We start from the raw sequence: 14,542 nt of genomic DNA on the forward strand, positions 1-14,542 counted from the left end.
CAATAAACAATTTAACCTTTAAAAGAGGACATTTTGTTACATCTGCTGTTAAAACACGACTGCTTCTAAATACTGAAGCACACCACAATTAATGAGTTTGTAACTGAAATTTTGAGAAAGAAAATTGCAGGCAATGTTCACACGATTACTTTATTTGCAACAAAGAATTTATGTGACCCATCAGATGTCGACCGGTTATCTTTAATTTCATGCATTTTCATTTTGTCTCCACTAAAATACAAAAAAGGGCCTGCATAAATATAACAACGTGGAATATTGTGGAGAAACAAACATCCATCTATCTTTTCTTCACGGAGCCACTTTTCTTTTCTGACTTTGACTTCTTCACATCTTTTTTTCCTTTTGAGAGATTCTCGTAAACATCCTCCTTGTTTCTGGAAGTAATAAAGGAAAAGAACACAGTAGTGATTATTGCTTCAGATTCAATCCGCAGCCCACATTGATTTCCCCTAGTTTAGTTCGAAGCGAATAGAAGATGCTTGAAGTGTTAATGAACGTTCAGAACTGCTGACCATCAATCACTCAAAGCCCTCGGAGGTCCAAGTGCGTCAACGCTTACAACGTTCTGGGCCGGATTGTTAAGTGTTGTGTTCCGTTGTTTTCTTCCCTAATTGGTTAGTTACTATACAACTTGGTCCATAGTTGAAGCCCAAATCACTTGTACATCATCACTTCTGTTGTCCTGTGAAGGGACACTTGACTCGTACGTAAAACACGAGGTTCAGTTAACTATTCATGGGGAGTTAAACAAGTTGTGTAATGTTTTCTGTCGCTCAGGAGGGGAATTGAAAGAATAAACCCTGATTGCATATGTTTTAAGTTGTACTGTGGGAATTGGAGGATCTGGCCGTGTCTTTTTACTCATCACACCAATAAAAATCTTCAAATAACGTGTTTATTTTTGGAACTATTCATCTTTATGGAAGCGTGGTTCTCATCTGATAGTGCTGCTTCAATGCCTACAGAGAAATAAGGAAATGGAGAAACATTGAGAGGATCACCGAGCTTCCATGGCAATCCATGCAATAGCTGAGACATTTCGTTCGGCTCTGGCAGGGTGGACAGACTTAACACTGCTCTGCAGGCCCCCTGTTAACAGCACGGTACTGCTAAATACTGGTGCTTTGTTACACTGTTTGGAACGGCAGTAATCAGCTTGTAAGGATTTATTCCACAGCTTAGTTTATTGTCTTCAGTTTCAGTATTCCAGAGCGACAACAAACTGTTTCTTTTTAAGAAAAATGGTTGTTTAATGTGGTTGGAAATGCACGAGATACACTTTCCCCAACATTTAATACTGAATATGAATAATGATTAGCGACGCAGTCCCTCAGACAACATTCAATAAAACTGACGTGAAGTTCAGCTGCAACTACAATGAGTCCTCCCTCCCCCCACAAGTCCTTATCTCGACATGGTTTGACTGCCTGCAGACGGGGTTTTTGAAAGGAACGTTGGGCAACAGTGAGAGCAGTTCAAATGCGTCACACACACTTTTGTTTTTATCCCTTTTTAAGAGACAGAGACACGCGCTCACTCACTTGGAGACCTTCTTGCTCACCGGCTGGTGTTTGAGTTGCAGATTTCCATACTCAGTCTCGGTTTCCTGGGGAAGAGAGGAACATTTCTGATGTGACTGAAGGATTACTCAAACACCGAGAGGTTCATGCGACTGTTTTTTTTTTTTGGAGTGGAGTGGATTGTTTTCTGCCCCTGGGTCAATGTTCATCTTTCACAAGTCGCTCTCTGATAACGTATCATTCTGCTGACATTGAGCTAGTCGGTCGCAAAGGCTTATTGAAACACGGACCGACTAAGTCCGTAGTGCTTTTCGTGCATTTTCCCGGCCCCGTTGCTCACCATGGAGGCGCAGTCTTTGGCCTTGGTGGTCTGTATGTACTCGGACACAGACAGGTAGATGAACTTGTACTGGGCCTCTGTCTGCACCATCCCGGAGCGCTGCTCTCGCACCATCTGGATGTATTTCGGGATGTCAAGATCACAGTCCAGACCTACAGTGGGATAAATGAAACCGTCGAGAAAGGAAAAATAAACGGTGTATTTTGAATGGTTTTGTTTTTATGAATAAAAGTTACCTATGGCATCAATGGTTTCAATGATCATGTCGATCACCACAATCGTGCCCGTTCGACCAATTCCAGCACTGCAGGAATTCACAGAAGAAGCAAAGTTAATATATATCCTTCCATCAATCCAACAAGACTTTGTCACCTCTACTAACGCAACTAGAAGTCTGCAACCATGCTAGCTGCTCTGTGGGGCTTCGCTGCGTGCTTACTCACCAAAATACTCACACAACAGTCATACTATCATTCAAACAACACGTTTTAAAACTTTACAAATTACCTCAGTATCCACAACATCACATGGGGAAAATTCCATGAGGATAACATGTCAGTTGACTCAAAGCTTTTTGTTCCACTACTACTAATCTTGATCCTAAATATATAATCATTTTAATCATAAACCTTAGTGTGTTATCACCCGATTTAAGATAAACCTAGTGCTGTGATGTTTTTTGTGATGTCAACATCACGCCAGAAGGATTTACATGCTCCTGATAGCGTGTGACACTATATCTCCAAATGCGCCATTATGTCTTACAAAATAACCAGATTAACTGTTTACATTCCGTCAGTCAATCACTGGAAAAAAAATAGTTGACAAATGTCTTGAAAATCACTTCATTGTTAACAAAAAAAACCTTTCCAGCCTTTAAAAAGTGATGATTTGAATGATTTTCTTTTTGACAAAACGTGTCACAACATGGTGAGCACCTGCAGTGGATGACCATGGGTCCGGCATCGGGGTAGTCGGCCTGTTTGCCGTTCACTTGACTGAGGAAGCTTAGCACGGCACCTGGCTCATGAGGGACGCCGTGGTCAGGCCAGCTCATGTACTGGTAGTGCCAGATAGTACGGGATTGATTTGGCTGTGGATGACACACACACACACACACACACACACAATTGTGGGATTAAGATGACAAAGTCAGCATTGTACACGCGCGTCCATGGGGGGGGTTGGGTGCTGTGAGGTCAGAGATTGGTGGTGGCAGGTTACCTGGTCCACGGGAGCGATCTCCAAAACTCTGATTTTGTAATCAGCGGCTTCCCTCTCTGAATTGTTGGTCACCACGTATGGACCCACCTCCTTGGAGGTCTGTAAATCGGGCCAGTATGGCACGCACTTATTCTGCAATAAACAATAAATCAAGTAAATTATTGGTTATCTGCAAGACTACAATGCAGCTTTTATCACTATTTGTCATGATTAGCCTTTTGTAATATGTTCACTTGACCCCATGGATTTGAACTTGCACTTAAAAGTACAGAAAAGGTTTCTGTACATTCATATATTCACTAACTTAACCAAAGTCAATTGTTTTTAATGCTTTTAGTAATTTTTAAAAGAACAAAACACGCTTGAGGCCCAAACACTGCTTTCATACTTCTTGTTTTGATACTGACCCGGCCTTTCTCGACCTCTCTTGTTGTCATGACGATCACCCGTGTGTCCTCCTGCCATACCATCTGCCAGAAATCGTTGACGGTTGTTGCTAGGCACCCCTGGGTGGCGATGTAGACTTTGGGAGCCCCGGATTCCGACAGGTTGTTCTACAAACGCACAATGAACCAGTGAACGGTGCTCAATACACAGACATGGACCTTTAGGTGTAGAAGCAGAGAATATCCGACTGCTCTGTCCTCTTGTGTTGTCGTTACTATGAGGCCACAGACTTTAGAGACTTACTCTGACGTAGTTGGCGTTGATGTAATCTGAACCCACAACATCAGCATTCCTGCCCCGCAGGGGGACCCTGGTGTCATTGACTTGTGGGAACAAGTGGACAGAGTGAGGACACGGAGGGAGAACGAGGACAATTGTTCAATGTCAGTCGAAATGTGTTGTACGGTTTGGTTAATTTGAAAAAGAAATGTTACGGACAGGATTCAAAACTCACAGGGAAGAATATTCTTGTATCTGTTTTTGCTCTTATTTTCTGGTCTCTGACCCTCCTCTCTGCTCTTTTTCACCTTCGCCTCAGACTTCTGCAGAGCCTGTTGGGAGAGAGAGAAGACTGTGTGATGCTTTCTGTGCTCCAAGTTCCTACTACATATTAATATTTAACAGTATGTTATTAAATAGTTGTGACATTCTGTATCAAATATGTCAATTAGACTGTTTCTAAAAGTAAACTACAGATTAAAACTTGAAACTGGAGCTTTAAAGTAAACTTAATATGATCAGGCATCCAGTAGATACTCAAATCCTCTGATGAGTCACCGTGTAATACGGCATCTGGACCACATGACGGTGGTAGAATACCTCTAGTTCTGCCGCACAGTTAGGAAGTCTTCAGTACAACCTTGTGGTTCTTATTCATTGTAAGAAAAAGTCGCCGTGAACATAAACGAGGCCGGGTGAGATCTTACGTCGAACTCCTCCCAGAAACCCGCCTTGCTCTTCTCTCCCTCGCCCTCCTCCTCCTGCTCTGTGGTCAGATCCAGCTGTTTCACTCGGCTGTCGATGTCTGCTGCATTCACTCTGGTGGAGTAATACGGCTGCAGAAGAGAGCGGCAGAGAGAGAGAGAGAGAGAGAGACGGAGAGACGGAGAAAGTGAGAGTCTGATCATATAGTTGAAAGGAAATTTGAGCCAATTGAAGGCATCAGTCAGTAAGGCCACGTAAAGTCAAAGCTGTGGGTGATATTTCCTGTCGGCTGTGCTGTTCATCTTCGAATAATAATTCACAAACACCACGTTTCTGTTTATCACAGCTCACTGACATTCAACTTGTGGAATTTGCGCGCACACACACGTTACAAATGATTTAGTTAATATCAATTGTATGTGAAACACTGAAGTTCACCTGTTTGAGATGCACCCAGTTACCGGAAATCTCTTCGATGCCTTTGCGTTTGTAGTAATCCACCAGGTCTGTTAGCGTGTCAAACATCTCTGAACCTCCAACTGTGTACCTGTCATTCTGAAGACGAAAAAAAAAAAAGCATCGAAGCATAAAATCAGCCACTCATCAGAGGTTGTCCCAAAATAACTGGTTTAAAAATAAAGACTAACGTTTTATAAGAAGAGCACTTTAATAGAAGTGACGTATTTTGCATTTGTACATTTCCTCTAGAGTATAGACAAAAGGAACATTAATAGAAATTAATAAAATAACATTATAGCCTCATAAAGCATTCGGCCCTAATTGCTCATGTAAAGGCCAGTGTGACCCCTCCACTAATCCACCATCAATCGTTTGCACCTCAGCGGTGCCTAAAAACAAGGCTTACACAGGAATGAGCCAGACTGTTTTCTCTAAACCGCCAACATGCAAACGCCCAGGTGATAACGGAAAGACACAATCTATGAAAATGAGTTTGAGAGGACGACCATGTGACCTGTTGCCAATAGTGTCACAGTGTCAATATTACCAGCAGCTTTTTGCACAGTGTAAAACACACCAAGATGCAGCTTTTGGGTTCGCATATTGTATTGTTTTTACTGAAAAAGTAAAAACTGTAATTAGCAAGAACAACTGTTGGGAAAAATCTTTACTGAAACTGTGCCTGCCATCTATGAACAATTAAAATATAACAGTCTGATATTGCCAAAGCGAGGGGAAATGAGAAAACAATCTCACAGCACATTGCACAACTGTGGGAATACCCCAACATTTTCTACATGATGTGAATCCTAATTCTGTATATTCAAAGTAGAAGACTGACCAAGACCAAACCCAAGTTTCATGTACTAATGGTCTTGCATGTGACATGCACCCATGTTCTCACACACACACACACACAAACACCTACCTGACACATTATCTTGATGTGGGAGACCCTCTTTCCTCCGGCTTTGCTCTTCTCGTCCGTCAGAACCGACAGGACAAAGTCTCCAGGTTTGGACAGCGACTCTCTGACCAGGAAGGTCCCAGACTCTTCCCGAGCACAGAGCAGCTTCTCCGCGTTCTGCCCGGACAGGTGGCCGTGGTACCACCTGAGAGGGACAAAGGGCAATGAGTGTTTTCCGTATGCGTGCACATTTCACTTACATTTTAGTTTGTTTGTGGTTACGACCTTCCAAAGGACACCGTCTGCCTCATGCAGCGAGCTGACCTGTAATTGCATTTCTTTGAGCTTTAAGCTTGACATTTTGCGCGCAGCAGCTAAACAACATCCTCCTTGGGTTGTTTTTTTGACTGCTTATTGTGAGCATAGAACCCTTAGCGCAGAGGCTGGGAATTACATGTAGACATCTATACAGAGCTGAGCGGTTGTCAGACTCACTGATGTGGTACACTGCATGCTAGAGCTGCCCATCCCCTAGTGAGTAGAAATAGAAAGCCGCAAAAGAATCAGGTGGATTGATAAAAACAGCATGGACAGATGCAGGCTGGATTTCTGTCCACCAGCAAACTGCATGTGTGTGTGTGTGTGTGTGCGCGCGTCTTTGTGCAGTGAATTATCAGAGGCCATGTTTGTGACTTAATTTTAGGCACTGTTCTCGATTTCTTCTTCTGAACTTCCTGCTTTGCGGTCGGAAAATTTCTGATGACAGATTTCATGGCTTAAGAGGACAAAGTATTTATAGCCTGTCACCCCATATGTATCAACCACATATAACCCGCCCCTCCCCATGCATACACCTTTCTCCATCGCACACGCTGCCTTCTCTCTTAATGCCTTTTTTCACACGCTTTTATTGATTCAGTTCTTTGACTAACTTGTCAAACAACATTATATCCACAGAAACTGAAATTGCACTTAAATTAAAGCAGGTTGCATGAAGCACCTGCAGACATAAAATACATTTGGTGTCCCGGTTTTGCAGAAGCTGAAGAATAGCCTGTCGAGGGAAAGGTTGCACTTCACAGAAGAGGACAGCAGACTACCGGGCAAACACGTCAGCCAGGTTTCCTCCACCTAGAACCGCCATTAATGCCGAAATCGTAATGTCATAACTATATTTATCCTTTTTTTTCCCCAAGAGTAGATAAGCTCAATACATGCGCGAACATTAAGGGTGAGTTGACGCGTTTGTAGTCACGATTGTAGATGAGAGTTAGAGATTGTGTGAGATGAGAAGGATAGCGAGCGAGCAAGAACATGGAGTGTGCAATAGAGGAAGACACGTTGGCTCTGGCCACTGCTTTCAAAACTGTGTCAAAACCTAAAGTTTCCAACCGCAGCAACAAAAGGGAAGTTAGACAACTGACAGAAAGAGAAGGACGAGGGGGGGGGTCAGGGGGCAGAGCCAGCTAGGGCTAAGTACAAAGTCACACACACTCACATGCACACGCACACACACATACCATAGCAAGTGGCGTCCTCCTTGGCTCTTGAAAGAGGTGCAAACGTTTAAGGTTATACTAGTTGGGTATTAAGCTAGTTTAACAACCGTTAACCGCACAATGTTTCCGACTGGAAGAAAGCGCCGTCAATAAACAAACTCCATCGTCAGCATTAATGGAATTTGGATAAAAATTCTGATAGCCTTTTTTTCACGTGCATTCAACAAACATATGTGTTACTTGTTTACTAGCAGCTACCTGACGCAGTCTTTGATGTGGTCAGCTGTGGATGCAAACACAGACTTGTCACATTATCTAAAAGCTATATTTAGCAAACAGAGACACTACGACAGCTACTATCGGTACAACTGAAACTTAATAAAGGAGCAATACTCTCACGGCGATATGCATGAATTCAAAAGCATATTTTTATGTAATCTCAGTCAAAACTAAAGTGTGAAGAGTGTATGCTGCTACTTTACGTCAAAATTAAAACCAGTAACCAGAGCCAATGTGATTCAGAAAAATGCATTAACATAAAAAGCAATAGTGGGCCTCGTATCAGGTTATCACCAATAATGAAATTAAACTATTTGAATTAAAAGGGATGGTATTTGCAGGTTTGAATACATGAATAACTGCTTACATAAGTCACACAAAGCCTTTGAATTACTGATCGCAGGGATAAATAATCACTAATAATATTGTAATGTCTATTATTCTATTCCTTATATGCTGGAAAAGAAGCACATAGGACATGGATGGACATGGGCGTCTAAGCTGGAATCTTTTTGCATAATCATAGATTTGGGGTTTTTGATGAGCTGCAGCAGCGGGCCAGATGTTGGAATGAATGAGGCTTCACCCAAGACCTCATGGAACATCAGACCCACAAATGAGCGTAATTATCCTCAATAAACAGCTGTAGAAGGAGTAACACTCTAATTTTATCGACTCAACCACGTAACCAAAAACAATTGCACGTAACCCGAGAGCGCCGGTGGAGCGACCTGAGAGAAGCTGGAGGCCGTGAGCCAAATTGACCTGAATGAGGTTCAACATCGGGAAGTAAGCATGCACAGACCTCTCTGTGGTGGGGTCAGAGCAGTTGAGGGGGTATCTGAGCTCGATGACGGTGCCGTCCTTGTCCTGCAGGATTCCGTTCTCGGCCGTGTAGTACTCCACCAGCTCCGACAGAGTGGCAAACTTCTCCCCGCCATACAGGTCGTAGTAGTCTCCCGTGTTCTGGATCCGGATGTGGGTCACCAGATCGCCCACCCTGAGGAGATGACAAGCCGGTTTAGAACAGTCAACAGTTTTTGTCAACAGTTTTTCGTTGACAAAAACTTCTAGGTGACCGAACATCTGTCTACGACAGTTAAAACTGCAGAATAATATTCCTCCAACAACACACAGATTGATAAAATGTGTTTTGGTGCAATATACAGGAATCTGTGTTCTCTGACACAAACATTTGAACTTTCAGTATTTGCTTTAATCAACGTAGTAATCTGGCTGTCTAACTTTAATAATAATAATCATACCTAATTATTATAATTAGACATAATTATTATTAGTTGGGACCAGGAATATTTTTATTTGAATATGTTTTTTTTGGTAAATCATTTGATTTGGAGAGGTGGGAGTGCCACTGTCCTTCCATACACATCACATTCATTAATTCATTCAAAAGGCAGCGGTCAGTGTGACACATTTGTCTTTGTGACTTAAGAGGAACTCGTGAAAAGGAGAACATGTAAAAAATGTACGTTACGCCCTTCTTTTAAGTCTCAAAGACAAATTTTAAAGACAGGAACGGATATTATCACAAACCTATACAGTATGTCTCTGTGAGAAAACACTGGAGTTATTCAGTTTATTCCTCCAGCGGTACAGACATCTATTTTAATATATATATATATATATATATATATATTAATTTAACAACACTTTATGTGATCGGTAGCACTGTGATCAGTGTATAAGCAGATCATCTTTACATCAATTGAACCTCATGAAGTAACTTGGATAAAAGTCAAATCAAAGTCAAATAAAATTCACGTGCTATTTGGTCAATCACATTTTGGGATTCAATTTATTTTATATGGTGATATTTTGAGGAATAAACACTGCCTTTATTCTATTAGAATTCTATCTGTATTTTTAAGAACGTACATTCTTCTTTTTCATCGGTAAAGACATTTTAGTTTAACTTGAACAACCACATCAACGCAATCTCACACCTGGAAAAAAGCATCAGTATCAGCATTGCCACATTTATTAATAGAACGTGTTTTATCGCACCCAAAAAGTGCAAGAAAAAGTTTCCGTCTAGTCAGAGACTGAATATTTGCATCACATCCTAGTTGTGCAACAGTTTGTTTTATTCAACAGTGAAGTTTAAAGGTTAATTTCAATCGGCCAATAAAAGAACAAGTAAAATGAAGTATACGTGTATACAGCAATCAATCAGCTTCCACAAGATCTTGTTGTTTAAATTCTTTAAGGTTTGCTAAGTGGAGATGTCACATGGTTGAGCCTCAGGCCAATTTTAAAGAGAAGGAGGTTAAGGTTCTAACCTAAGCTACTGAGATAGAAATGTAGAAGGGAGATCGGGGTGTTTTTCCCCTTTATTACCTGACAGACAAGGAGAAATCTCCTACATTTTTCTTGCTGGGTCGAGCTAAAAAGCTGCCGTGTATGCCTCTCGTCTTCAGCCTTTCCTCGGCCTCCAAACCTGTGATTTCTCTGTGGAACCACCTGAATCCAGAGTAAAAATAGACTCAGTATGACTGCACTTAATACACACACAGATAAGACTTGTATCTGATAATCATTAACACGGACGCCTTTATAAGAACACACATAACTTTAAAGTATTCTGTATTGAAAACACAATGAGCACAAGGTTATTTCATGAAGAAGATGGAGTATTTTTTCTGGCATTCTAACTGTGGCTGGTTTACCAATAAATTACCATTCATCACATCACAGTCTTGCAAAGTTTAACCCCCAATTCCTCCAACATATAATTCGTATTACAAATGCTTTTCTTGTTAAAGTCTTGTAGATGTAAAAATGGTATTTTATGCTTCATTAACACATCGCCGTGGTTCCTGGCAACCTGTGATGTGACTTTAGTAACATGTTTTAGATAAAAACAATTATTTTATTAATGGATAACATAACTGGTTTTCATATCGTTTCATTCCCAGTTCAGTTTTTTCGTAGTCTTTATCATTTATTATCATAACTGTATTCTTTCCTTCTCATTCTGTAGAAAATGCTGCTCTAATTAGAGACCAAAAGAAATCTATTCAAGTTATTTATAAGTGTATAAACCAATATTTTAACAATTTCTTTAACAATCTTTAGCACCGGTTCTTAATTGAACCTTTTCAGAACACTTCAATAACATACTGTGAATATACACGATTATAACGACAGAAATCCGGGAAAGCTCCAGCTTGAAAGCCTGAAAGCCAGAAAACACTAAGGAGTTTCTCAATTTAACGTAATTGCAACAACTCCGGCCAAATACCCACCATTTCCTGGAGCTTGTTGAGGGTGGAAAAAGTATGTTTAGGTCAAATCCGGCTTACAGCCTCTGAGCTGAACGGTTAAAAAGATCCCCGAAATATTCAATTGTTGTTTCAATAGGTTTCCTGAAACTGAACCTGTCACTTTTATTTATTGGTTAAATTATTTACATTTTTTGACAAAGTTCAGTGTTTAAAACGTACAAAATAAAACTTGTAATGTTGCAGAAAACTAATTTTGAAAATGGGGAACCCTGTGCGTGCACAATCAGGTTGTGTTTGCTCTGCAGTAAGTGTTTCCCCATTTAGCTTTTGGTTATTAAAAAGAAAACCTTATTTAGAGAACACAGTCCCAGAAAGAAAAGACTCGTCAACTCATAATAAAGGGAAAGAGAACGACCTTTAAAGACTTTGAACATTGAGGATGCAAAATCACTGAATTAGTACATCTTTTAGGACAAACATTTCTTTACGCAACAGACACTGAACAACGCGCGACGCATCATAAACCACATGACAGAGGAACAAGAGCAGGACGGGCAGACAGCTTGGGAGAGAAGGAGAAGGAGGAATGGAAACAGAGAAGTATCGTCGCACAAAACACAGAGGACACAACCGGGTTCGACCAACGGAGCACTTGACAGTTTGGCGGCGGGTGGGTGTGTGGGGGGGCGCTTGACTCACCGAACCATGTTGACTCTTCGCTTCTTCTGGAACCAAATAGAAGGAGAGCGGTAGGTGAGAGTCACTTGTAGCTGCACATGTGCAGACAAGCGTAAGCCTGTCAATACGTATATATCTTTGTAGTTGTTTTTTTGCTTTCATGTGTTTCTAACTTTATAAAGAAACACCCAGCTCATCGATACTTCCCCACTACGCTGCAGCACAATAAACAGAAGTCAACACTCGTTCTCATGCTATTGCTCTTTACCCTCCAGTCTGACACCTGTAAAAAAAAAAATACCCCACGTATCACACAACACACATAAAATGACCCTCAGACTACCCGCCCTCTCCTCCTCCTCTCCTTCTGCACTTGCCCACACTCGGCCCTCTTCCTATCAAACATCTCTCGGCCCCAATAGGAAAGCGGGTGAACACTTACTCTTCTCGGCTGCCTTCTGAAAACAACTGAGACTTCGCCCGAGACGCCTGGACTGCACGCGTCTGTCTCCCCTCCTCTCTCTGTCGATCTCGCGCTCGCGCTCCCCCCTTCCTTCCTTTTCACATCTCCTTTCACAAAACAGTGAAAGCAAGACAGGAACCAAAAAAGCTGACAGGTCTGAATTCCTCCAACAGAGGGAGGTGTGTCTTTTTGTTACAAGTCACCGCCACAACAAAACTCTTCATAACAGCAGCAGGGTCGACCTCTGAAAACTTGCCCCCCGATGAGCCGTTGTTTAATTGCCGCGGCAGAAGAACTCACATCAGATGACGGAAACCGTTCCACTCATTAGGGGAATCACGAGCGAGAGTGAGCGTCCGGCAGTTCCACCTTCGTCACTGGAACGAACAATGCACAAAGTGTAAAGTGTGCGCCTGTCGAGAAAAAGCCCACACATTGTCTGGCAGACATCAGTGGAGCTTCCCCCCCCCTCTGCCTGCCTGCCTACCTGTCTGCCTGTCTGCTGACACTGTTGTGCGTTTGTTCCAGGTGTGTGTGTGTGTGTGTGTGTGGGTGGGTGGGTGGGTGGGTGTCCCTGACAAAGGTCAGACTGACAGAACACTTCCTTATTCGTGGGTGTGTGAGCTGCCCTCCAGCTGGTAAACCATTTGCAGTGCGGAACTCCAGAGCTGCAGCCGAGTGGCGTGAAGCAGATCCCCCCCCCCCCCCCCCCTTTGGCCAGTAGTTGGATTTGCTGGTATCTCGAATGCACATCGAGGCTCGCAGGACACGCTACTTTCCATATAATGCAACACAAACTGCAACAGGAGGGAGGCTTGTTTGCCAAATGGCACCAACACACAGACTGACATTTAGCAACCACACAATGTTGGAACAAACATTTAACTTGCAAATCGAATTGACCTACAAGAGGTTTGAAAAGGGGGGTAGAAGTAGAACAAAAGCATGTGAGGCTCACAACGGTTCAAAAACCTACAAACAAGTACAAACAAACAATGTATAGGGACTGCTGTAACACCCCCCACCTCTCTCTCACACACACACGCACACACACACACACACGCACACACGCACACACACACACAGCAGGTGTCGTTGCTCGTGGTTAACGCAGCTATTGCAGTTTGCATTTTCCGCCTCACAGATTCTTATGCTTATCAGTTGATGTTTTTTTGTTGCTTCTCTTCCCTTCTGACAAAGCAGAGAGTCACTTCTCAGGCGTAGAATATGTCGCATGAATCAGACGTTTGCTCCCAATTGTGTCTGTTCAGCAGAATATCAGAATCAGCTTTATTCGCTGTGTATGCTTATTCATATATAACGACACACTGTATATATGAAAATACTGTACACGTCATTCTGTCCCTTCCCTCTTCGTCTAAACCTGGAAAACAATTAAATATTATTGACACTGTTGAAACTATTAGTCAATTAATCCACGTTTTCAGGGTTTCCTCCTCCCTGAATGAGGATTTTCTCATTTCTATAGAAATATATAATTTGGGGATGTCATTCATGGACTGCGTATGTAATACAACCATGAAACTTTAGCGATTTTTCAACCATTGGAAATCTTTGATCGTAGCAGCTAACCCTATATTATGTTTTATTGTTTTAATCCATGTGGGCAACGGTGGAAACAAATGGTTGCATCATTTGGATTTTAACATTTCCATTTGGTTCGTTTCTTCACCGTGAAGATATAATAGCATTATTGAGGATTTGAGCCATATCCTCCACTTACCTTAACAATAGAACATGTTTGGAAATATCAAACCGGCTTCTTTTTTCACAAAACGCAGATACAAAGAGACAATAGTGAAGTGAATAGGCTTTGTGTAGTAAGTACTACAGCAACACTTGTCGAATAAAGACCAAAACATTAACACTAAACCAGAGTTGACAATGTTAAAAAAAATAAAGTAAGTTCACACATAGCAAGAAAATACAAGATACTCACCGACAAGACATTTCGGGCACTCTGTACCGACTCACTGGTGCTCTGGGTTCTTCTCTCCCGACTCTCCTCAGCGCTGCCGTCCACGATGTGCGTCCGTCTCTCCAAACAGAGACAGTCCGGTTACAGCGAGTTCAGCTCCACTGTTCTTTGCTCTCCATGTCCGGTCTTGCCCGGCCTCGCTGGTGTTTAGTCGCCGTTCCCTCTCATGATAAGATATCAAGCTTCATCCGCAGCCCGACCAATTCTCCGCCCTGCAATTTACTCCAATTATACAACTATCCACAGGAAGACAATGTGCATGTTAGCTTCTCCCCCCTGATCTTCCTCTCACAAGCTCCTCCGTGTGCAAATGCTCTCCTGCTTTTCCAGCTCTCCTACGGGCCGACATTTGCCTCCATGTAAATTCCACCACATCTCTCGACGTTGGAATTCAAAGTAGGTCTCGCTTGACGCCACGGGTTTATTTGAACAGTTACACTTTCCTAAATTAGGTTGACAACCCAGACAAAAATACTTTTTAACACATCAGCGTCCTCCAGTTGAATGGGAGGTGAGGATCCTTTCCCAGTTCTCTCC

The 14,542-nt window shown here is 42.2% G+C and overlaps 1 protein-coding gene across 6 annotated transcripts; it reads right to left on the reverse strand.

Moving 5' to 3' along the window:
• Positions 1-136: 136 nt before the first annotated feature.
• Positions 137-14,372, reverse strand: ptpn6 (protein tyrosine phosphatase non-receptor type 6). Of its 6 annotated transcripts, none has more exons than XM_078094979.1 (17): positions 12,494-12,757; positions 11,986-12,383; positions 11,565-11,661; positions 9,979-10,101; positions 8,426-8,620; positions 5,864-6,047; positions 4,915-5,031; positions 4,479-4,607; positions 4,007-4,103; positions 3,796-3,875; positions 3,513-3,659; positions 3,106-3,237; positions 2,820-2,974; positions 2,118-2,185; positions 1,882-2,033; positions 1,563-1,627; positions 137-395 (listed from the first exon to the last, which is right to left on the reverse strand). In XM_078094979.1, the coding sequence occupies exons 3-17, from the start codon at positions 11,570-11,572 to the stop codon at positions 299-301; spliced, it is 1,749 nt and encodes a 582-aa protein (XP_077951105.1). In that variant the 5' UTR covers positions 11,573-11,661; positions 11,986-12,383; positions 12,494-12,757; the 3' UTR covers positions 137-298. The 6 variants fall into 6 exon arrangements, with proteins under 6 accessions (XP_077951105.1, XP_077951107.1, XP_040021688.2 ...); XM_078094981.1 differs by having other exon boundaries at positions 11,565-11,590; positions 12,307-12,383; positions 12,494-12,753; XM_040165754.2 differs by having other exon boundaries at positions 11,565-11,590; positions 12,494-12,753.
• Positions 14,373-14,542: the final 170 nt, after the last annotated feature.

This window comes from Gasterosteus aculeatus, chromosome 20 (genome assembly GCF_964276395.1).
Source record: "Gasterosteus aculeatus chromosome 20, fGasAcu3.hap1.1, whole genome shotgun sequence".
Taxonomy (NCBI): domain Eukaryota; kingdom Metazoa; phylum Chordata; class Actinopteri; order Perciformes; family Gasterosteidae; genus Gasterosteus; species Gasterosteus aculeatus.

Coding starts and splice junctions, on each gene's coding strand:
- ptpn6 (XM_040165752.2), bottom strand. Junction 3,660..3,795: donor TCAACGCCAACTACGTCAGA/GTAAGTCTCTAA, acceptor GTGCGTTTGTAG/AACAACCTGTCGGAATCCGG. Junction 2,034..2,117: donor TGAAACCATTGATGCCATAG/GTAACTTTTATT, acceptor ATCCCACTGTAG/GTCTGGACTGTGATCTTGAC.